The following is a 24,341-nucleotide window of genomic DNA, read 5'->3' as shown; positions in this document are numbered from 1 at the left end:
AAATCGATTCTTTCGATGGAAAAAATTTACTGGATTTATATCCTTAGTTTAAAGAGTTCCCTTGTTTCATTTTAAAGTCATCCTTTTGAACACAGTGTGTTCCAAAAGCTGCAGCAAAACCTGCAGAAATCCAATTTAACCAATTTAGTATGGATTTGTTAAAGCATAAGTCTGGGAAGTGCACAGGCTGAGAGATATTATAAGGTTTTATTTTGAAGTTCTTAATTCGTCTGCTGTCTTTAAGGGGTTGCCAGTGAATCATCGCCCCCCATCTCACCCTAGCATCCTCGTGTCACCCCAACCCTCTGCATTTTCTCTGTACTCTTCCTGTTTTCCTCCTACCTGGCAGCTCCATATTCAACATCCTTTGCCCAGTTTATCCACTATTCATCCCCCGCACATGTCCAAACCATCTCAGCCTTGCCTCTCTAACTTTGTCTCCAAACCGCTCAACTTGAGTTGTCCCAATACTCATTTTTAATCTTGTCAGTTCTGGTCACTCCCAACCCGCACTATTATCTTGTAAACCTTCCTTTCTGTCGCAAATCGCCCCTGACACTGGTCCCCACCCACTCCTCCTTGCCTGCACTCTCTTCTTCACCTCTCTTGCCCACCGTTCGTTGCTGTAGCTGTAGACAGCCTTTTATTTTGAAGGTAAACCTTTCCTGGTATTGCTTGATCAACTTCACCCAGGGAGCTTAACAGACCAGCACACACCGAGGCCACATTTGACTGTAGCCTCCCAGGGAAGGTGTTATAAGGTAAATCAATTACTTGTTGTTACTCAGCCAGAAAAAATAAAACAGACTCACTCATGCGCATGCCACAAAAAAGTGGTTTTACTTCAACACATTTACATTTTAAAATACCAGAAAGCCATCTGATAGACCCAAAGCGCTCTGCTCAATTATGCTTTTCGCGATGTGCACTCTGCAGTGCGCCGCATCAGGTTGTTTAGCATTTCAGGTAGGGCTCCAGCATGCTTCCAGCATTAAGGCTTAAGGTAAAGTCACTGCACCGTATCCGCTTGTTATCTTAACGCAGTGTGAAAGCCTACACCCTCACACAGAAACCTCTCAAAACTCTGCCTCCAAGATGAAACATGGAAATAAATGAATACTGAGGAGCACTCTGCTTGCTTATTTCAGTCAAACCGAAGAGCTGATCGTTTGCTCTTTTTAAGAACCAAGGGGTGCTTGCAAGGAAGGCGGTACACAGAGCAGGGCTCTCTGTTGGTGTGCTAGAACAGATGATTAATGAACGTCCTTCCATCGTACCTATGCAACAATGAGAAATACATTTTGGGAGAAACAAAATGGAAAAGAATTTCACTTCCCAAAGCACATTTACAAAAGATGAAACACAAAAGTTGTTCAGATATAAAACACATAAATGTAGAATCAAATAAGAGTCAGTTGATGTGTGAATAATTTCATAACAACTATTTTTACAAGCACACACTCAGTTGCAAGGGTAAAATAAGGTAATCTTTAACTAAGGCCTCATGCATGCGATCAATTATCTTCTTTAAAGAACATCCATGGTACACAAGTGTCCTTCTAGTCTCAAATTATAATCATTGTGCACCATGAATGGTGTTATTAATACACTCCCACTGCCCAAATACACCCACACATGCAATTGCACAGACATGAAAATAGGTTTATAAAAATAGTAGCAACCATCTGTTTTCTCTACACACCAGTGAAAATTACAACGGATGAAACGACTGGACTACGGAGGAGCACAAACCTAAAGACAAATGAGGAAAAATGACAATTGAGAGTCATGAGAAGATCTTCTGCTCTGTTGTCTGTTGTTCTAAAAATAAATATTGACACATCGCTTTACCCAGAATCATCACGTTGTTGTGCAACACCCCTCGCTTACTGCATATTCATTCTGGATCAAAACACACAAATCTGAATCTGCAACGGCGAGGCTTGGTCCATCATGACACAATGACAGAGACAAAGGCTCCATTCAGTTGAACTGTCCATTAACAGGGGGGGCTTCCACTGTAAAGAGGTCACATTCCTCCATCTGGCATCGAATGGTGGCAGAGCCCACTTCACGCTTCTTTCAGCTTTGGATGTTAAATGAAGATGACGGTTAAAGACTGTCCTGGATTGGACTGTGAAGCATAATGGATGATTTTGTCTTACATCGCTGCTTCACATCACATGATATCATGTGAAAGTGACTGTCAGAAGACGCCACTGCTACAGTGAGACGCTTGTTCTGCATCCAATTACATGGAGTATTCTCAAAACAAAGGCAGCTTGCAATCAAGTGCAAACAAGACAACAAACTGCATAAACAGAAGTTAATCGAAACCATATTGGCGAGGCTGATGTTTGATTAAAACCACAACAGACTGTCCAGACATGATTTCATACTTTCGACCTTCAACAACCTTTATTTGAAAATGCATACCACAAGGGTGGCTAGGACAACCACGTGACAGAGCATATAAAGGTCATTTAAACAGCAGGCACTGCTGATTTGAAGGTGTTTCTAGAATCCATAAGGACCCTGTCCGAGTGTGTTCACTGCTCGCTTTTCAAGCAGTTTGACGTGTTTTAAGCAAGCACAGAAGGACATCCTTCCCAGATTTGGATAGAAGAGCAAAAGAATGAACAAATATGTAATTGGATTTATCTGTGATAAGGTCACATAGTGCTGATTTTACATACTACACATTGCTTGATCAGGAAGTGCAATAAATTTGCATTAAGGTTAAATGTCTTTTTTTACTTGTATAAGAATATATCCTTTTAATCCACATAAGAAGACAGGTTCTAGAATGATAATAAACTAAAGTAACAAAGGGCAAAGTTCACTGTATCAGTCTTTTATGCCTTTCTCTACATCTTCATCCATGTCGTCAGTTGTTTAGCTGTTGCTCCTTTGAAGAAGTTGATCCAGCAGTTTCTGTAACAAGAAAACACACAAGTGGCTGACACATATCACAAAATGAAGGCTATATACAGACAACCAATCCGGTCCAGACAAAAGTCTCCTAGCATGCTCCTTAATCTTCAGAGGTCATGTGCAGAAACAGGACCGATTCCTGGTACATGCCACCCTCTCACCCAAACTGTTAAGCTTTCCAGCTCCTTTTTCAAGACCCGCTGGATCTTCTGGCATCATAGCCCTTCTTCCCTGCGTTATCTGCCACAGCAGCAGTGTGGGAGGAGCAGCTGTGTGTGGGCACCCACTCTGTCTGCAGGCTCTGCTGAATGGTGGCACTGCGCTGTGGATTTCACTGCCACTGAAGGGCCTTTTGTTTCACGAGGAACACGGGCTCATACACTCAGCACAATGAGACTGTTCACAGTCTCTCTTCATAATGAGAGGCAGGGTGTGGGGTGCAGGGTGAGAAAGAGAGACTACAGTTCCTCTAAATCAAACTCACTTCTTTAGAGGGTCAGAATTATTGACTGTAAAATGGGCAAAAAAGGAATGCTCGCTAGCAATCGCTAAACATGACAAATATGCCTCTGAGGTGTGATTTTTAAGATCAGGTTTTCTCACATATCCTTTGGCAGAAGTGCATGAAAATAGAAAATTTAGGCAGCATCGCCCTCTAGTGGAATATAAATGTAAAGGAAAGTTTAAGTAATCATGCAATGGCATAAACAGTCAGTCTATTGTAGGTCTCGCTGTAAACAATCAGAGCAGACATTTAATTATGTAAAGAATTTTTTACATTGCTACATGGTTGAAGCTTCTTTGTTGTTTTTCATCAGATTAACAAACAACTAGTGCTCTAAAAACCGTATAAAAATGAAATCATTAAATTAGGTAAACCATTTAAAAGATTTTTCTCCCTATAGCTAGATTTTTATTGCAACACTGAATATTTGGTGGATCATGGAATAACTAAAGTGTAATTTTCTACTTCAAAACAAACCAAAACATTGTTCAGACCTCCAAAAGCAGATGACGAACCTTATTAGTAACCATGGGTCTTTTTATCTGTTATAATTTGATATTAGGGCCCCGAAAGAGAACAGAATAAAGGCTGTCCATGTGATATGCCCCCATATATTTTCATCAAAAAAGTCCTTTAAACTCAGCCTCGTGCGACCCACTCGAATCCATTTTTTTTTCAGCTAATTATAATGGATTATGTGCCCACTTTACTGCATTATTTTCAACAGCGGCATCGTTCTGAAGAGAGACAAGGCTGCATTATTAACATAGAAACCCTTAAGTGTTTGCCATTACTGCAAAAATGTTTCACTCTTTCCAAGGTTTAATTGAGCTGTAAGGGAAAGGTGTGTTATTACTTGCTCAATTGCCTGTGGGTCATACATGCTATTAATGTTCTGTTCAGTGTCTCGGGCAGATAACTACCAGACAGTAGCTATGTGGTTATTTGCTTTATTCTCCATGTTCAACGATTTGATGACTCAGTACGTAAGTTCTACCTAAATATGTGTTTGTAACAACGTCTGGTGCTTAAATTTAATGAGATGACAACTAGAATTAGATGGTGTGAACTCATGTTAGGTGGAGTTGTCTCATTAACTGATCATCTTTTATTTACCTATTCTTGTTATCTACAAACTTTCAAAAGTACTGTTTTACAAAAAAGCAGAAAAAAGTAAAGCACGTTGTTATTTTTTGGTTAAGATGTCAAATTACATTTATTCTCTTGTATTCCTGAACAGAAATCAAGTCATTTTGATTTTTAAGCCATTTTTTGACAGCCATTTCGTCAAACTTGATAGATTCATTTATAATTGTTTTGTGAAAAATAGATAGAGGATTTACCTTTTTGTAAAGCTCAGCTCGATATCTGTTGTTCAAACTGACCTCCCTCCTTTCTTCATCTTTTTGTCTCTTGAGCTCTGCAGGTGTCCTGTATAAAAATAAAAAATAGTGTTTAAGATCTGGAATCTGCAGTTCTCGAAAAAAAAAAAAAACATTTATTAGGAACTACATTACTGTGCAAAAGTCTTGAGTCACCCCTTATTTCGTCATTATTTGATAGCAAAATCGGAAATTTTATTGAAGATTTACACAAACATGTGCCACATGGGCAGCACAATAGCTTAATGGTTAGCACTCTGGGTTTGAATCCAACCTCTGTCCAGAACCTTTCTGTGTGGAGTTTAAAAGTGTCCCTGTGGGGGTCACACTGTGGGGTAAGGTTAATTATGATCCTAAACTGGTCAAAGGTGTGAATGGTTGTCTGTTGCTCTGTTTTGACCCTGCCACAGACTGCCAACCGGTCCAGGTAGGCTTTTACTGCATTGGCAGTGTGTTTAAGATCATTGTCAACCTGAAAATGAAGCTGTTTCTAATGAGACGCTTTACAGATGGTATTGGTTTTTTGGATCAAAATCTAGTGGGATGACATAATTTGACAAGATTCCCAACCTAAAAGCACTGCCTGTAAGCCAGAGCCTCCACAGGCTTTTAGTAACAAAGTGCTTAAAGACACAATTCAAAATTGGTTGGCTAAGTTGGCTCTTATGTGTCGACACTGGTTTATTCCTCGAAGGTATACCTTGAAGTGCCTCTTTGAAGCTTCAGTGATTCATAGGTCACTGTTAAGTGGCTCAGCAAAAATATATATACATATATATATAAATGAAAAAGGGGTGGTGCAAAAACATCTGCTCAGTACTATATGTATACAACTATGTCAGCTTGTTAACGTTTTGTGAGTTTGCCAGGAAAATAAGACAAAGCCTAAGGAAAAAATCCATAAAGGTTTCGACAGATAAGACAAGAACAGCATATTTGTAGGGAGATGTCACTGAGGAAGGCTCTGCCTAGACATGCAGGAGTGATACAAGCCTAAAAAGTAAAAGCATCTGATAGTGAGCCAAAGTAAAAACATAGATGGCGCTCACAGCTTGGATCTGGGCTGCATCTCTTTCCTAGAAAATGCTCTGTCTCTGTGTGTGAAAGGGTTACCTAGAAACACACACACACAAGGGCAAAGCATTGCAGTCAGTCTTTCTTTTACACAAGTTAGAATAGACAAAACACTTGCTTTTTGTTTGAATATAAAAAATGTCACATTGAATTTGAACATATAAGATTATCTTTTTTTTTAAAGTATGTAACCTTCTCTTTTTGTTTCTCAAGGCACTTTGCACCATCCCCTATCTCTAATTCTGGGAAACCATTATAGAAATAGGAGTGTCACATTCTGCAGGGCATTTGTAATTACACCACTGATCATTTTGATTTCCCAGCTGGTATTTTGACATTGGTGCACCTTTCTGTTGTAGCCTGTAGAGGGCAGAGAGAGCCATAAAATCTCTGTTAAGTCTTTAAAACCATTTATTTAACATCTTACTTCAGGTTGCTTTTATTATATTTAGTCACAGTTTCACCTGGTGTGCCACTTTTTGTTTCCAAAATCTGTAACTACATTTAAAAGAAAAGAAAATGTAATAAAGTGTATCAGGGTGATTTACTTAGGATATCAGTCTGTTATGTAATCCATCTGAATGTGAAACATTTTGAACATTTTATCTATGTTATTAAACTTACTTATCCAGGTTTTTCAATTCATTTCATTATTTCAATTAAATAATTCCTGAAAAAGCTACAACAAAATCTTAATGTAATATTTGCCGGTTGTTGTTGATTGTAGTGGATTTGGAAATATTTGGAGATATTATCATTAACTTTAATTAGAAAAGAAATATTTTCACAAATTCAGAAAAACAACACTGACTGACAAACACCCCTTTGCCCCCCTTTTTTGTCTAAATCTGTATCCGTGTTTGATTAGTCGTGTGGCAAAAAGCCACTGCAGCTGCACAGAAACAATGAAAAGTACACTGGAGACAAGAGGTGAGGCTGGCTGCTAGCGCATTACCGTTCAGAGAGGTAGACCCAGTGCTGAGAGCTCTCCTCTGCCTGGGTGCCTTCTCCAACTGTGGGCCTACTGAATTTGACAGTTTCCTTCTCTCCTGTGCCTTTCGCTCCAGCTCTTGCACTCTACCTTGGGATCGACTAATGAAGTCTGGTCTAGACCTCTGCAACGCGTCCTGCCAAAACCACAAATACATTGCTCTTCTTGACAAAACATTTAAGCACAACCCTTGTTTCAAACTCCCCGTGCACCTGAGCATACACGGTGAGGCATGTCGTGGAAAAAACCCCTAAAGCCAGTATAAATATGTCATTCTTTTTTGTTGATATTGAATTGTATTACAGTGGTTTCTTTATATTGTTCTTGGAACCTTTATAAGAAAACACTGGCTAGTTTTGCCTTGTGAGTTCTGTAAACGTAAAACGAAAACTCTTAGGGAGAGGGAAGTTACTCTGGCTGGTTACACTGTGGCTCTGGACTTGGCATTTTTATTTAGAAAATAAAATCTATTTCTCAAAATTGTTTTATTAGCACAGAAAATAAACTCACCTGTAGAGAAACAGCTTTAGATGACTGTTCAGCATCTAGACTCAGTGGAACAAATTCAGCATGAGGCCGGTTGAGGCGTCGGCTGTGATTAGGATGCTGCTTTGCACGTTCTCCCTCATCTGTCACTATCAAGACAGAGGAAATCAACTACTTTGTGTTTTCATTTACACATGGCTTAGCTTCACATGCCTGACTGCAATGCACAGTTCCTCAGCAGCCCCCCGGGTCTCCATGACATATTAATTACTGGAGTGAACCAGATTGGCACAGTATGTAAAAGTCAAGGAATTTTACCATATTAGTGTTGATTAAATTAAGGATGTATAGGTGTGGGGGGGAAATGGTGAACCACCAATAGCTTTAGTTTATTGTAAAGAAGATAAATGCTTTATACAGTGAGACATTATGGGTATATATATATAATTAGAGGAAGAGAGAAGTAATAATACCAGAATTTCCCTGGGGTGATGCAGTGGAATCCGTTTCAGACTCGCCACTTGGTTTTTTCTTCTTACTAAGTTGTCTTTGGAGTTTGATATTTGCTATGATCGCAGCCGCATTGAGGGCAGTCACTTCCTCTGGAGACTGTTGGGAGTGTGGATCTGAAATCCAAAAGGGCTTTGATGTAACTGAAGAGTGAGTAAAACATTGACAGTGGCTGTTTCGGAGCTATCATTCCTGCTTCGGTGCAGATTTCTGCACTGTATAATATCCTGCCTCATTTGGTGGTTGACTGTATCAAACGTTGAATTTAAATGATGTTGCCTAGGGCCTTGTAATTAATTGATGACACTCTTAATGAATGTGATTAAAGAATAATTAATAATTTCACACAGAGAAAAGACATCATGAATCAAGAAACACAGTTGCTCAGCAGAAGACTCCCTGATCTTATTACTTATTCACCTGGATATTCAGATTTTCCAAAAGATAGCTTCAGCTGAGTCTTTTAACAACTGCACACTGTGAAGACTTAACTTGAAATTTTGAGATTTTTGGAAAATACACGTATTTGCTTTCTTGCCAAGAATATTTTTTCATCTAATATAATGCTACAGGCAGAAAGGAATTAGAATCAGTATGGGGACAAAGCTTTTGGCTCATATAGATTACTTGTAACAACTTTAGCTTCATTATTCAAAACTTTAGTGGCAATATTTATTTAGTGGTAGTATCCATCTCTCTGTGTGCATACAGCACTGTGTAAAAGTATTGAGCCACCCCTCATTTCTTTATGTTTTTCATTCGAGGAGCCAGAGTTTTCTTGTAATCTTTTTAAAGTGGCCTTGCACAATAGTTCTTTCAAATGTTTTTCTTTTGACATTTTCTTCACTCACTTTCAGTCCAGTCCTTGTGGGGGGTGTTTTGCTTCTTTTTTTTCTTTTGTTAAGCTACTTAAAATTGGCCTATTAATCATTCAAGGATTAAAAAATACACATAACTCAATGGATAAACCAGTGTTGCGTCTACACATAACAGACAACTTAGCAAAGAATTAATTTTGAATAGGATCTTTAGGCAATTTGTCACTGGCAGGTAGCCTGTCGAAAACACAGTATTTCTCCTTTGTTTGCTGAAGCTATGAAAAATGACAATGATAACACAGTTTGACTGGCATAAAATATTATTTTTTGCAACAACAAAATATTCCTGAAGAGCTGCTAGCCAAAAACTTTGTATATTTCTAAATGTTGTGCAGTGTGTTCTTAAAAAGAATGTGAGGAAACCTGAACAAAAAGGAATGCTAAGCTAAATAAACTATTTCCAATAGTATCTGCAAGTCATGCCCTTAGAAATAGGAAAAAGAAGCAAAGACCTCACACAGGAACTGCTGTTCACTGAAGAGTCATTATATAAGCCGTCAGTGATAAATGGTAAAGTGGAAAACTACACCCAGGACAGAAAAAACAACTTTGGTTCTCTGCAAGCAACTGCACAGATAGCATGCTAACGCTAAGCTAGCCAAGAGCCCAAAGTGAAAGCTGAATGAATGTAGACTCCAGCAGCCAGACCCTGAACTTTAACAGGTAACAAACAGATGAGCAGTCAGACTGCAGCCGCACTTTCTTCCTGCTCACGTTTCTAAAGCAGAATCAATGTGCTGATTGCTTTTTTGTGCTGATTTCTGTCATTGTTTTGTGCAGCCAGCTTTGTATTCTACTAAGAGAAAGATATTAAAGTTGTGTGTCCTAATTGGGGATTTGTGTTGGTTTGTGGGGTTATTGCCTCAGATTTATATCATGAAATGTTGATTATGAGACAGTTTGTTTCAATTTTACAGAGTAACATAAACCTGGTAGTAATTAAGTAATGTACTGAATTACTTTTGAGTATGTGTAATTCGTTTTTTGAGTAACGACTCCTGACACTGATCACAACAAAGAGGGGAAATACCTCAACAAACATGCACAAACACTGGACCCACAGCATGCAATTAATTTGCATGAATGTAATCTATTTATTGCTGCTTAGCAAAGGTGGTTACTCGGAGCCAGTGAGATCCCAATGAGAATCGATAAGAGAATTAATAAGGAATCGCATTGATAAGTGATATCAATAATGGAATCAGAATCCCTAAATTCTTATGGATTCCCATCTCTAATCTTGACAGGTAACAGAACAAAATGCAGCCAATATCCAAAGAAGAACTTTGAATGCCCTTCAAGAAGCCTTCCAGAAAACTCTTCCAGAAGACCACTTAAAGAAATGACAAGAAAGCTTGTCTGAGAGAGTTCAGGCTGTGCTGAAGAATAAAAGTAGTCATACCACATTTTGACTTTCAGGTTTGTTACAATTGTACAGACTCTGTCTTTGCCTTACATACTTTTTTCCATGTATGTTGTCAAAAAATCACTGCACCTATTTCCTATTTTCTGAGCATATAAAGAAACGGTGGTGGCGTAAGACTATTGCACAGAACTGTAAATATGACAGAAGGTGAGAAAATGCACGTTAGATCTATTTTAAAGTAAGCAGAAAACTTTTAAGACTCATTTTGGGCATCCAGATGGCCCGAGTCCCCACAATATTACTGTGTGAACAGATTTGTGTCCCCACAACCTGATTAGCGCAAAGAAACACATACAAATAGAACTGCTGCATTGCAGGGCTTTAACGCCAAACCAGATTCTAACACATTCTAATACCTTATTTTCACCATGTTTAGCAGCTTGTGATTTCCCTTCCTTCCCTGTGCTGCCAGTGAAAAGGGGACAGGAATAGATTATGCATGCAAAGGCATGCGTGGGAAAATGAAAAAAGGTGAAAATGAGAATGCATATCTAGGTGCTGATGGGCGCCTTTGCGTCTAGCTGATGTTACTCGACACAGGCGAAGACATCTTCCGTGAGTGACAATTGGGCTCGTGTCAGCAGATCAAGAAGTAATATCAGTGCAATCTAATAATGCCTATAAAACATCAAAAGTGAAAGACTGTATCAAACCTAGGAGGGTGTGTAATAACTTCAAGCTAGAACACACAAATGGCACAAAGGAAGTGCATATTTAGACATTGCCATCCTTTGAAAATGGAGATCAGAGACTGAGGGAGTATGTGTGCTGACAAGAAGGCTCCCAAAGTGGGACAGAGAAACCTACCCGGGGCCTTGATGAGAGTCAGACTTGAGGACTCTGTCTGCATAGTGCTTCTTGGCAGTGGCAATCTTTCTTTTTCACCGGCCTTTGACTTGAGTGTGTCTGCCACAAGCTGACCGGGTCTTTTCACTGCTTTTCCAGGACTGATGAAACTATTGTCCGAGTTCAAAGGGTTGCTATCAGTCTCTTGTGGAAGTCCAACGCTCCATTTCCTGGCAGATGGTTGTGTCAAATTCTCCTTGCTCGTCTCAGTGTGTCCAATCACATTGCCATACCAGCTCAGTGGTCTGTGCAGCCTCCCCGATCGCTGTCCAACAGGCTTTGGAGAAAACTCTGAGGGTGTGGGTGCTGCTACACCAGGAGGGTTGTTTAGGAAAAGACTCAGTGTGGATCTGTGCCGTGAGCCATTTTTCTCTGGATCTGAAGTATATGTATTTGGTGCTGCAGAGTTTGGGATAGAATTCAGATGACGATAAGAAGTTTCTTCATATTTTTGTGAATGATTTTCCTGACTCCATGTGTTGTTGCCCATATATGTTCCCTCACTATAGCTGTGTCTGTACTCTGGGTGTTTGGCCCTCAGTCTGCCTGGACTGTAGCTTTCTCTGTGTTCTGTCACCTTGATGATGGTGGCCTTCCTTCTGTGGACCACTGTGTCCAGACCACTGCTTCCCAGTGGTGTCCGTGCTGTGTTTGTGTTTGATACAGGACTTGAAATCACCCTTTTCTCTGTTACTTTGACTATAGTGGCTTTCCGTTGCACTGTTAAATGCCTGGAGTTTGGGTCCATGGGCTGGCGGTCCAAGCTGCTGTGTGGAGAAGGAGACTCACGTGACTGGGAAGAGTGGCTGCTGGTATCAGAGCCAGGTAGACTAGCTGTTCTGCTCACTTTTCTGGAGGAGATGGTGATGGAGGAGAAGCCAGGTTTGTTTTGAGGGATGAGGATTCCCACAGCAGAGTTTGTCTGTATGTCTGAAGGTTGCGGACTATTGTTTGTCCCACATACTGGGCCTGTTGCAGAAGTTGTGCGATTCAGCAGAGGATGCCTGAGGGCCTCTGCGCTGGCTGTTTTCATCAAAAGGGATTTCCTATTAGGGTCTGAGTTGGTCCCTGTGGGGAGCTCATTGGTCTTACTGCCTCCAGGGAAAGCTGACACCCTGTTGGTATTCCAGCCCCTCCTTAGAGCTTGCCAGCCGACAGGTCTGTCCCCTTCATTAGCAGGAAAGCTAGGCTTTTCTGGCACCTACAGCGTGTGGACAAATGAGATTTTACATGATAAAGACTTTTAATTATATATATGAAAACCCAGTCCTACCCTACTGTTGTTGATGATGTCTTATGGTTAATGATTTGTCATACATCAACACATTAAAACACGTGCTTCACATTTATCTACATTCAGTCTGTGCTGCTGCTTTTAAGTGGCATATGGAGAAAATGAAACATAACTTGGCATAAAATATTGACAACATGACATCTTTCTAATATTACATTTCAACAACAGGTCAACTGTCTTGTCTTTCTTCAGGGCTTTGCTGTTCGTTCTTTAGTCAGATGACTCTCCCCATGCTTGACACAGTGAATGCCCCAGTGGCAATGGAAGCAGCAGCAGGCAAAGCCAGCACACAGCGTGACTTATCCCTCACAGAATAACAATGAGACTCTATCCTCAACAGGCGAAAAGCAAAGATTCTGGTCCTTAGGCTGGAGCATTCTGATGGTGTTTATGGAGCATGGAGAAACACTGATATGCCCCTCTTTCAAATGATAAGACATATCTCCCTCGTTTATCAAAGGTGCATAAACCATAAAGAAGGAGTTTAGCCATTTCAGTTTTCTTTTAAGGAAGCCCACACCACAGTTTTGACCATGATTTTGCACTGTGGTTGTAAAGACTACCTGTTGGCAAAACTGTGTTAACCTTGGTTTCCTTATGACATTACTGTGCCTTCTCTCTTCTGTAGTATGTGCTTTTGTCCTCTGTGTTCTTTCCCTTCCTGTACTTTCTGCAGGTTTAACTGAATCCACAGCTTCATGTTCCTGATTTGCTGTTATGGGCCTAAACATCCTGCTGAGTGTTTCTACCTATATTGTTTGTTGTGTCTATGGATTTCATTTCTTTCTTTGCTTTCCCCTCACTCTAACTAGTCACAGCAGATGACACCTTCCCAGAGTCTGGTTTAGCAATAACTTGTGGCTTCAGCAGCCAGAAATTTCTGCTGAAAGGAAGTTTTTTCTCTCCTCGCCGTTGGCAAGTGGTTTCTCATAGGGGTTTGTTGTATCACAGGATTATTATCTACAATGTTGTGGAGTTTTTACCTGATTTGAAGTGACTATAGCGATTGCACTCTATGGCTGAATTGAATGGAAAAACAAAACAATTTGCCAGAAAGAAAAGTCATCTAGCACAACTTTATAGATCCATAGAGCAAAGAGATCACTTCATGACATTCATTCTTAACTTTGTCTTGATCAAGTCAGATACTATTTGTAGACTGCAACCATTTCTCTCTCTCTTTCTCTCTCCTTCCACTGTTCCATTTATTTGTCTGTTTTTAAGCTGTAGTTCAATAAATTATGTTTAGAAATCCTTTAAGGGATTAATTCTATAATCTAGTTTCTCCTGCCATTAGAAAAAAATGTTATTTATGTAAAAATGTTATTTCTCTTATATGTCAGGCCTAGTACAGTCTTGCAAGAGATCTTGCGAGAGACACTTCCTGGTTAAATAAAGGTTTAAAAACAACAACAACAATGTCTATCTATCTATCTATCTATCTATCTATATATATATACATATATATATATACATATATATATATATATATATATATATATATATATATATATATCAGCCTGGTTAGAAATGCGAGATTCTGGTTTAAGCAAAAGAGCAAAGGTGAGCATGATAACAATAACAACAAAACTTCATTATATAAAAAGAAATACCTTGCATCTCCAGCCATAAATGGGCACAGTAATAGCAATCATCATCATATCCTTCCTTTGTAAAACTGTCTCCTAACCTATGTTGTACTTTATATTCCAAAACCTGTTATCAGTTACCTGTTTAATAACAGGAGCGCCTTGATCAGGTGTCTGCCACGTCTTCACACCCAGAGCAGTGGCAGTGGCGTGACTTCTCTCCACCTCTGCATCTGTGTATCAAGGCAAAACAAATGATCCACTGTCACAGTCTCTACAACACATACTCTCACTTCCTAACTCGCCCGCACTCTCTCTCTCTTTCTCTGTCTTTGCCACACACAAACATACAAGTCATGCATTCCTGTGACTGCAGAGCAATGTTGACACTGTCAATAATTGACACTGGCACAGCAAAGTGAATTTAGCACCACCCCACAGTCACTTCTCTCCTTACCCAGGAGACACAGCAACTTGACTGGTCTGCCTCTCAGCCCTGACTGCCACCCCGACTGCTTGCCTGGCTGCGTTTCCACCTGCTGCTGTTACCATGGTAACATGCTCTCACTTTGGGATAACCCTTGTGTGTGTAATCTGTATGGGTTTCTTCTTTTTTTCAGTTTAAGGGAGAAAATGAGAGCACAGGTGAAAATTGCAGAGCTTTGCAAACAAGATTAGACCTAAAGACAAATGTCTTCCCAGACTTCCTAAAGGACTCTGGCCCTTCTAACGCCTGCTTTCACCTGCTTTAATCATTACATAGCTTTTTTCTGTCTGTAGAAAGCCCCCGCCCCACCACCCTGAAAAGCTTCTCTCATTACCTCTACTAGCTGAGCTCAAATTGCCATTTCCCTGAATCAACAGCTGACCTTAATATCCCAGAGGAAAATAAAGAAGCAAGGCCATATGGCAAATACCCATCTGGAGTTCCCGCCCTCCCAATTTATTCATCATCCTCATGAGTTTTATCTAAAAAGTAAGTGTGAGCAGGGTGAAAATTAGCCACCCTGTCCTAACATGAAGGCTCTTGAAGCACACAATCCAATTTTTATTATCATTTGCTCATTAACACCAGACCATTTCAAGTTTGTTAAATGTGACTTTTATGGAGGCAGAGGGCACTAAATGTCTGCAATGAGACCTCAGCTCTGATTAAAACTACTTCTCCTTGTTCTGTTGTCAGCAACAACCAGAAAGAGAGAGGAAAAAAATAATGAGAAATACATTTTCTAGCTGCAGCACAACTGAGTTGATTCTTATTGGAATAACTGTGATTTAAAATTCATTTGGTTTCGGGTGTGAAATTGTGTACTTAAATCCACTGGCGGCTGAGCAAAAGTGACTAGCAATAAAACAAATATGCATGCAGACCTTTATAGAGATAGTTGTTTCCTGTTTCAACTCACTGGTGGTGATTGATGTTGAGTTCAGCCATTGTGTGCACCTGACTATTTATTATTTTGTTCAACTGAACTATATTTATGGACTATTTAATTGAGAGATAATTATGATTGTTGTCAGAAAAGCTGTGTGTAAAATGCAGTTTTTCTAGGAAAAGTATGTGTTGCACAGAAATTATAACTAAATGGTAAATAACAGTTGGATTGTGAAAAGGCAATCTAACCTATATCAAAGACTATTTGGAAATGGTAAATAATAATAAATACAAAATGTCATGCCACCTTAATTGGCACAGTTTAATCAGGCCTTTATAAGATATTAATGAGGTTTACTTATCTTTGAAAATATGCTGTCTATCAAAGTCATGAATGGATTGCTTTGATTTCTGAGCCTGAGCCCTGTCAGGATAATCTATGTATAAACAAGAACAAGGCTGAAAGATCAAACCCAGATGGAGCTAGATGTCATGCTCAAAGATTAACACGGCCACTTTTCCAGTCAGTTAGCATCTCTCAGTCTTATCTTTCTGCCCTTTCGTTTCCATCCCAGCCCCTACCTCTTTTTCATCAGCTTTTTGGGCCTAATAGTGCCCGTTTCCTTTTCCTGCAATACTGCCAGAACACCATGGCACAACAGACACGATCAGTTGTTCTTGAAATTGACTTTGTTTTAGAAGATGTCGTTTAAAGTGATCATCCAGTCAGTCGGTGTGGAACATTTGAAAAAGGACAGGGGCAACATTGCTGCAAGGAGCTGATTACAGGCAAGTAAACTGTGTGGCAAGTCAGCCCTGAAATAAGCTCTTGTTCTCCTCCTAGCTAACCCAGCCCCTATAGTTACCCTATGACCATATTTATTATGCCATTAATTACCTTTCTTGGTGACAGACAAATTGCCTAGTCTTTACATTTTTTACATATTTTATTTTATGTATGGTTTTCAGTTGTAACACTTGCATAATGTATAGATTTGCATAACTGAACTTTTGTTTTACTACACTCTGCTGAAAACCCAGCTGTTATACAAGTGGCAAATTGCATACGTACTCTGTGCCTTAGGTGTTGCTTTATTCTTCTGAAATGTTGGAGTGATGGGTTGTTTCAGTTTCAGCTGGAAAAAGAAAAAGAGTGTGACAGAGAAATTACAAAAAAACTACTATTACATTAGTAATAACTGTCTAGAACAGTGGTTCTCAAACTTTTTACATCATTCCCCACATGGCACGAAGAAATATTTTCGGCCCCATCTAAACAAAACAATGACAGAAAAGCCTAGATGCAACTTTATTTAGATAATACACTCATTCCCAATGAATCCTTCAGTAATTTTTGTTTTAAACCAACAACTTTCATTTCAAACAACTATTTGTAACTTTTGTCACTAGACTACTTCATTAGTTTGCACCACTTCTACAAAAATGGAACAAGTTAAACAGAATGTGAAAATTGCCAACATGGAAAAATAAGCTCAGTTTTAGTCTTATAAAAAAAAAGAAATCCAGAAACTTGTGAACAGAGATGAAAAATATATAATTTAGTTAGAGTTTAATACTATTCACTCTTAGTGGCTGCAGTGAGCCTGTTTTTGACTGCAGAGCTGTGGCGGGGCGTGGTCTGCGGTGCGGCTGCCGTGGAGGTGGTGCACCTGAGCGGCATCCCCAATCACGCCTCGCCGGCTTAAAACAGAATGAGCTAGGTCCTGTTGTTGTTGTTGTTGTTGTTGTTGTTGATATGTGTAGGCTGTAGCTGTAAAGCTGCAACCACATGTGTAAGTCGACAGCAATAAAGAAGTGTACTGAAAAGTGCGAACATGTGGTCGGGTCTCTAGTGACCCAATCCTGGGTTTCGGCACCACTGTGAACGATGCATGACAGACCCGACCACATGTTGGCACTTTTCAGTACACTTATTTATTGCGGCTGTCGACTTACACACGCAGCTGCAGTTTTACAGCAGATGCGCATATTATTAACGTAACTGCCGCAAATTTCTTTGTTACGCCCTAAAAGGGATTCCGATGTTAAACATTAGTTCTGCATGACCTTTCTGCCAGGTAACTTGCGCCCCACCTTCAAGAACTCTGCGCCACACACTTAGAGAACCACTGGTCTAGGAGTACTGATTTTTTTCTGTCAATGTTTGGTACATTTAAAAGAGTGGGGAAAGGCGTCCTTACATTCTTAAGATGATATGATGATGATATTGTGCTCTTGAGTAATTTAAAAGAAATGAAGTAGCCACTGTGAGATCATCCACTGGTTTGTGAAGTTTTTTTTAGCTGTTGGCATTTTAGCTTTTCCAAAAGAGATGTTATGTGAGGTGGATTTTAATCTGTCTGCACTTTGATAGAGTAGTTCAATTCAGTTTGATTTATATCACAACAGGAGTCCCCTCAAGGTACTTTATATTGTAAGGTAAAGACAATAATAGAGAGAAAATCCCAACAATCAAGCGACCCCCTTTGAGCAAGCACTTGGTGAAAGTGGGAAAGAGGAACTCCCTTTTAACAGGAAGAAAAGTCGGGCAGAATCAGGCTCAGGGAGGGGCAGCCACCTGCTGGGACGGGTTGGGGGGCAATGGGAGAAAGATGAAAAGAGAGCCAGAGATTAATTTTAACTAATGATTTAAGTGAGCTGTCAACAACAAGGAAGACCTGCTCTTTATTGTCCTTCTGGATGCTAATGGTGGCCATAATGTACAAAATGTGTATCATGTTATATTTAGTAAGATTTCAAACTAATAAATGACACCATAAGCTCAACGGGAATATGTTTACTGAGAAGATGAATCAAAGGGGGAAGTGGTCTGTTTTCCCCATAAACTTCCCAGATTTGCCTTCAGTGGCCATTAGAAAGGATCCATGTTTAAAGCACCTCCACAGTTGCTTATGTATTCCGTCAAAGAAGCTATGTCTATTTTTGTATACTGACTAAGACCTGCACGGTAAATATGATGCTAACACAGCGTCCAACTTCTAGCTAACAGGTTTTCTCAGAAAGACTGAAAAAGGAAAAGCTATAGCTAGTCCGTGTCTCTCCGACAATATCAGGCTAGCTGATTCCTCTGGTTTTCAGTCTAACTGGCACCAAAGTTAGTCAACCAACAGCCATGAGAGTATCTATTTTCCTAAATAAAGCACATCTCCCTTAAAGTTTTAAGTTTTAACCACAATCATTCAGAGCTTTTTTTTTTCAAGTGGAAACAACTGAAAATATAAACAGCCTCATTTTTCTCAGTCAGGAGTCACTAGGGATCTGCTTAATGCATCAGTTCAGTCAGATCTCTACAGCCCAGCAACTTATCAATTCAAAGCCATATTATCAGATCACTGGGTGATGCTCCTATTGAATTATTTCTGTACATTGACTTGCTTCTCTCTCTGGGCACAGAGCACATAGCTCCAAATGAGTCGTAAACCTTTTGAGAATGCACTGAGTTCCTGCAGAGTAAGCTGTTTTCAAAGGATGCCAGAGCGCTGCCTTCTTCCTGGGTAACAGAGACTTGACTACAAATGGCTCTCTGTGGCACTCTGTGTGTTTTACTCTACGGTGCCTGCCACAAAGCACCGTCACCTCCATTGCAAAACACTTAGCTTCAGACTCCATGAGCATACACAACACTAACATGCAAAAATCACACAATTCAAGATGATGCCAATGCCAAATCCAAGCTAAATCTTTGCCAGTGCTTGTTTTAAAATTGTGTTACTCTAACTGGTTTTCCAGAAAGGTGAAGAGTGCAACTGTTCAATTTCTCTACATTCTTCAGTCCTCACTAATTTAACTGCAGATAAAAGAATTTCATAAAATATTCTATTGCCAAACTTTTTTTTTATTTTTATTTGTACCAGGTGTTATGTGTCTTACATGGCTGGGAGCATGATCCAAAAATTGGTTTTGGTTGCAAGTGTCTGCCACCATCATCACTCTTCTTTGGATTGGCAGCCATCCAATTTTGACTGGAGAAAGATAACTAAGTTCGGCTTGTTCCTTTTCTGGAGCCTGCATGATATGGGCTCTCTCCCAGCTTCCTCTGCGCTCCGGAGGTGAAAAAACCCCAGTCTGGAGGGACTCCTGGCTGCCCAACGAGCTGTCACATAGGCTTGAACTCTCACATGAAGATGAGACCCTGCTGAAAGAGGGAAAACCCGTGTGTCTCCAAGCACGTCCAGTTGGCTCTTTGTTCAGAACAGGCATGGATGTTGTTCGGTCATTGAACCCTCGAGCCTGATTATGAGCTGGGGCTTTAAGTGTGCTCTGCATAGCCTGCAGGTGCTCTAGCCAGCTGTCCAGCTGGCCACCTTCAATGGCGCTCTGGGGCCGCGGTGCACGTGGTGGATGAGAAACAGCGGGCCCTTCTGACATCAAGCTCTCCCAGTAGGACTCATCTCCTGATCTCCTCCAGCCTGGAGTCCTCCTTAGGTGGGCAGCTGGCCTACGGAGAGTCATCCCTGTGGAGCTTAGGTTACCACTCACAGCTCTCAAGTTTCAGCTCCTCAATAAAAGCCGTTTACTGTGGAGGTATTAATGAGAAACTCCTGGCTCAAGCCGACTTCTTGACAAGAGTCATCCTAGAAATGCACTGCAAGGAATCAGCAGTTACAGTAATGATCAAGGTCATCTTTGTCACAGTTCCTGTTTTGAGAACATATGAGAACAAAGTTCAGAATTAGAGTTTCAGATATGTTATTTTAGGTTATAAGACTCACAACAGTTATTATCAATTTCATTCCGTGATGGTGGTGTTACTCACCAGTTAATGACGTACAGTCCTTTTTCACTTGAATCCAGTTCTTCTCACTCTTTAGTGTTTAGGAAGTAAACACTGCCTGTGTTGATATAAAGTAGGTGGTAGCGGGTACTGTCTCCAGCCAAGCAGCAAGTAGCAGTATAAGGGAAGGTTTGGAGGACAAAAGAGTTACTGAGCACAAGGGCTCAACATCCAATACACAGAGGAAGATGGGAAGAGACAGAGGGAGAGGCGGGCCGAAAAACAAACACTTGTTGATGTGATGCCTGACGTAACAAGAGCTCCATTTAAACAAAGAACATAGTCAACATTCATCATGTAGGGATTAAACTATCTAATTTTAGGTTACGGCAAGCCAAATACAGTATTCAATATTTTAAAAGGCAAGTCAAACTTCCTGACATTCAAGAGTCCTTTCAAATGATAGAGCATCACTAATGAGCAGATTATCCATGTTAATCCACGACTCACTTACTGCTTTGGTAAATCCTCTTTGTTCAGTTCCCCCTGTTTCGTCTCTTCTCTGTGATCTCGTGGTTGGTGGCTGATGATGAGGCATTGCTATCCTCAAGCTTCTATCCAAGCCATGTGACTTTAGCAAGACTGTCTTAAAATGGGCCAGTGTTTCTCGGGTAAGTAACTGTGACCCACATGATGTCATGCAATGCAAGAGAGAAGGATATTTACAAGGTGGGAAAACTTGCTGGGAGAAGGATTTTGCTTCAGATTTTATTCAGGGGCATCTTTAATCTTTAAATGCAGATCTGCAAAGATACAACTTCTTCCAACAACAAAAGAAAAAGAAAACTGGCGCCTGCTTTGATAATAATGAATTTCACTGTCCTCGGTGGATTACCAGTCCCTACATGGCTTTCAAAACAACTTCAGTATCACTGGGTGGAATTACATTTTCCAAATGTAAAAAAAAGACAAAGATAAGACAGAGGTGTCCTGTCTATCATTTGCAGTGACCTGCTTTAAGGGAACGTTTTTAAGCTGAGAAGCTGCATGTAGAATGAAAATGCAGTGATTTGAAACAATTTGCATAATTTTGTCCGCTCAGCCTGGGAGATAATACGTAAACAAATAGAAAAACTCAACTGAGTAAAGACAGAATTTGACCAGATAGACGAAAGGTAACTTCTTTCCTAGGCGAAGAAGTCTGAAAGCGGCAGCCCCCTCTGCTGGCACAACTTTAATATGACAACCTGGAGAGGAGGGAGAAAGGAAAGGGGATGGAAAAGAGTGTTTGTGGGATGGTGAACGGTGGGGGGCACGGTCTTAATAAGTTGAGAGACTTGTGCATCTAAGAGTAGGATGCATCAGTTGTGCAGAAAAGATAAATAAAGCCGAGCAGGTTCGAGCGTGTGAAGCAGGTGCATCACTTCTGTATCATCTGTTTAGCACCCGCAGCTTTAAGGGGCCATTTCTGCTGCTTGAATCAGCGCATTGCTGCTCAGAAATATCACGGTCGCCTTTATCATTAAGCGCCAGCAAGGAAGGAAATGAACGCTGACCGCATGTATTTTAAACCTGTGGTCGAGTCAATCAGATGAGTATAGTGTGTGTATCTGTGAACGCGTTTTACCTTAACACCATGCACTCTGAGGTAAAAAAAAAAGAAAAAAGAAAAAGTCTCCAACGCTACAGTCAACTAACTAACGTTAGGACTGAAACATGTTTAATTTGTGAGTTTATTTTATTTTTTCTCTCTAAAGCACATGAAGCACTTATTTAAACCCGACCCAAATGGATGTTACTATCACTATTAGTGATATTAATATTAAGTTTAGTCTTCTGTAGTTATCATCGCATTTATTAATTCAATCCCCTGCTGCTAAATCTGATTTTCTTATAACATTTGCATATACTAGTCTTTAGATAGCTTTTTAGAATGTTGCATTACATAATTAGCATATTTTTATATTAACATAAACGTTGTAGCCACCTTATGTGGATATTGAAACAAAATAACTAAAAAAATTAACATCAACCTTGAATTATAACTGCTTTATGACATAATGATATTTCTACGCCCTTGCAGATTAACCTGCAATCATCTAATCAGTCATGCAGCTCAGTGTGTAGCAGCGTCCGTCACAGCACGACCAGCGCTGCGAGTTTCGCAGGACGCCTGCAGGGTGAAAAAGTTGTGTTCCCTTCCTCCCCCTTGCGGAGCGTCCTGTCACTGGTGGAAAATGGCTGCTCGGAGTAACTCCCCAAAGCTCAGAGAAAACTGAAAAAAAAAAAGTCTACATTAATAACAAGAGGTCACATCTGGACCTTTTTTAACAGGCAGAGCGACAACTCGGGGAAGCCTCGACACTGAGAATGTCTCGCTGGGTGCCCACTAAAAAGGAAAAGTATGGAGTTGGTACGTAAGAAAACTTGCATGCTCCATCGCTAGCTCGCCCTAGCTCTCTGCTCTCAGATTGAACAAGTTAGGGAAGATTTGTGATTAGAAAGCGAACGACTGAGTTTTTCCCATCCGTGGGGCTGTACGCGGGATCCCGTGGTCATATTTGACAAAAGCTAGTGGAATGCAAATATTACGAGTGGGGAATGTGCCAGCTGGTTTGCATGAAATGCAGAACAAGGATTGTCTTGTCTTTTGTGAGGAAGAGGACTGTGTGTGTGTGTGGATTGGGAATTGTTAGAGGCGCGCCTAGTACAGCGGTGTTTCCTGTGTTATGGGGCCTCCGCTACAAACTAACTAGCTAGTTTCAGGCTACGCTGGACTTGTAACTCTGAAGTTTGATGCTTGCTTTTGTGTTTTTTTTTTACTGTTTTCGTCTTCTGTACCAGGGAAAGCCTTCCCTGTTGGTTGCTTATTGTCAGCTCATCTAAGAGTTTGAAACCTGGCTGGAGAGCATTGTGCCGTTTAGCTTCCACCATCTCCTTTAGGGGGGATTTATTCAACAGTATCGAACCTCGTCGCAAAAAGTAACTGTAACTAGTATGAATGATATGTCGAAGAACTCAGCTTTAAAGGGAAACTGCTATAAGGGCAGCGTTTGCTATGTTTTCCTGTAGGAAAAAGACTTGATCAGATACATCCAGGGGATGTTAGAATTATATTACTGTTAATTTTTTGTCTTTGTTTACCAGGTTTACCATGCTTTACGCACTAATATTCAGCCTTTAAAAATGACACTAATTGCACAAACCACATCTTTCCACATGTTTACTTTTTGGCTCTAGATACATTTGAATAATAACTATCCAGGTGTGTGATATAAAAAAAGAAGTGCTTTGAAATTTCTTTGGTAATTCCACTTGACTGTGGGATGGAACAGGGAACAATAAAAATAAAAAACCACCATGAGGAAGTTGAGGTCAGATGAAATCTGTAATGCACAGAATATAAGAAAAGAGTCGCATGACTTGTTGAGTTTTGATGGATTAAAGTTGCTCATTGCGCCACTGGATAGATTTTTTTTAGGGATCTTTCATTTTAGCCTTTATTTGTAAGGACAGTGGAGAGAAGATGGGGAAGCTGGAAGAAAAACCAGGGGGAAGATGCGTTGTAAATGTCCTTGGGGCGATTTTGAACCCAGGCCTTGCATTTGGGCTGCCTGGGCTTGCCCAGTGAGCCAAACCACTGCCCCAGTTTGTTATTTTTAATGTTCCACAACATACTGAGTTACTTTTTGGCTATGTCCATTAGTGGGACTGAGGGCTTGCAGCTGTATGAGGGTTGCCGAAGCTGACTGATGGATGAGTTCAGCCGGTTACGTGAAAGCACAGGTTTTTGGTCCGTTTCATGGCGATTGAAGTGTGACAAGTTTACAGTTCTGATGCTACTGCTTGTCCGTTTAGTCACAAATATGCAACGGTTCTTGAAAGTTGAGATTCTTCAAAAGCCATGGAGAAAATTCTTTCAGGGTTCAGTGAATGCAAGAGTGGATGAGTCATTAGTAAAAAGAGAAGCAGCTGCCACCTCACTGCTGCACAGTATTGGTTGGGTGCACAGCCATTGCACTTTTAATACTTTATGTGTTGACCAAGTAGCACTAATGAGCAGTCGGTGAGACACCTTATGCTAGCAGCACTCACTGAGGACCTATTTCTGTTTCAGCAAAACTTTTTTTTTTCACACCATTTACTACTCTCATAATGGTCCCACTGCTTTGTTTGTGTATGTGGAAAAAGTGTCTCCTTTTGTCTTCTCACAGCAGCATTAATAATGAATGGCACTGTCTTCTTGCATAGAGCATAGCAGTGATTACGCATGTTTTTGTCCTCATACTGGTGTATTCACATTACAGTATTTGTGC

General features: G+C 40.3%; 2 protein-coding genes across 6 annotated transcripts in view; one reads left to right on the top strand and one right to left on the bottom strand.

Moving 5' to 3' along the window:
• Positions 1-815: 815 nt before the first annotated feature.
• lg8h10orf90 (linkage group 8 C10orf90 homolog) lies at positions 816-20,941 on the bottom strand. 4 transcript variants are annotated; one of them, XM_005471412.3, is made up of 12 exons: positions 20,540-20,941; positions 20,068-20,175; positions 19,182-19,949; positions 16,363-16,426; positions 14,057-14,148; positions 10,994-12,233; positions 7,846-7,998; positions 7,397-7,521; positions 6,851-7,022; positions 5,871-5,934; positions 4,783-4,870; positions 2,397-2,934 (listed from the first exon to the last, which is right to left on the bottom strand). In XM_005471412.3, exons 3-12 carry the CDS (start codon positions 19,761-19,763, stop codon positions 2,896-2,898), a joined length of 2,619 nt encoding a protein of 872 aa, XP_005471469.1. In that variant the 5' UTR covers positions 19,764-19,949; positions 20,068-20,175; positions 20,540-20,941; the 3' UTR covers positions 2,397-2,895. The 4 variants fall into 4 exon arrangements, with proteins under 4 accessions (XP_025765369.1, XP_025765371.1, XP_005471469.1 ...); XM_025909584.1 differs by lacking the exon at positions 20,540-20,941 and having other exon boundaries at positions 816-2,934; positions 7,397-7,515; positions 20,068-20,481; XM_025909586.1 differs by lacking the exons at positions 7,846-7,998; positions 20,540-20,941 and having other exon boundaries at positions 816-2,934; positions 20,068-20,483.
• A 1,232-nt stretch (positions 20,942-22,173) lies between these two features.
• Positions 22,174-24,341, top strand: part of dock1 (dedicator of cytokinesis 1) — a 191,796-nt gene continuing 189,628 nt past the window's right edge. For both annotated transcript variants that reach the window (XM_019362509.2, XM_013269519.3), the window contains exon 1: positions 22,174-22,438. In XM_019362509.2, coding sequence (XP_019218054.1) covers positions 22,396-22,438 — 43 coding nt within the window. In that variant the 5' untranslated portion in view covers positions 22,174-22,395. The remainder of the gene's footprint in view (positions 22,439-24,341) is intronic.

Source organism: Oreochromis niloticus, linkage group LG8, assembly GCF_001858045.2.
Source record: "Oreochromis niloticus isolate F11D_XX linkage group LG8, O_niloticus_UMD_NMBU, whole genome shotgun sequence".
Classification (NCBI taxonomy): Eukaryota; Metazoa; Chordata; class Actinopteri; order Cichliformes; family Cichlidae; genus Oreochromis; species Oreochromis niloticus.
Note: the sequence above shows the minus strand (reverse complement) of the source record. Positions and strands in the feature narration are given on the sequence as shown.

Bases quoted from the DNA above. Each gene is read 5' to 3' on its own strand.
- lg8h10orf90 (XM_005471412.3), bottom strand. From the start codon at position 19,763: ATGACTCTCCGTAGGCCAGCTGCCCACCTAAGGAGGACTCCAGGCTGG. The intron at 5,935-6,850 runs GTAATGCGCTAG...GTGTGTTTCTAG, and splicing joins TGGGTCTACCTCTCTGAACG to GTAACCCTTTCACACACAGA. The intron at 4,871-5,870 runs GTGAGCGCCATC...ATTTTTATACAG, and splicing joins ATGCAGCCCAGATCCAAGCT to GACACCTGCAGAGCTCAAGA.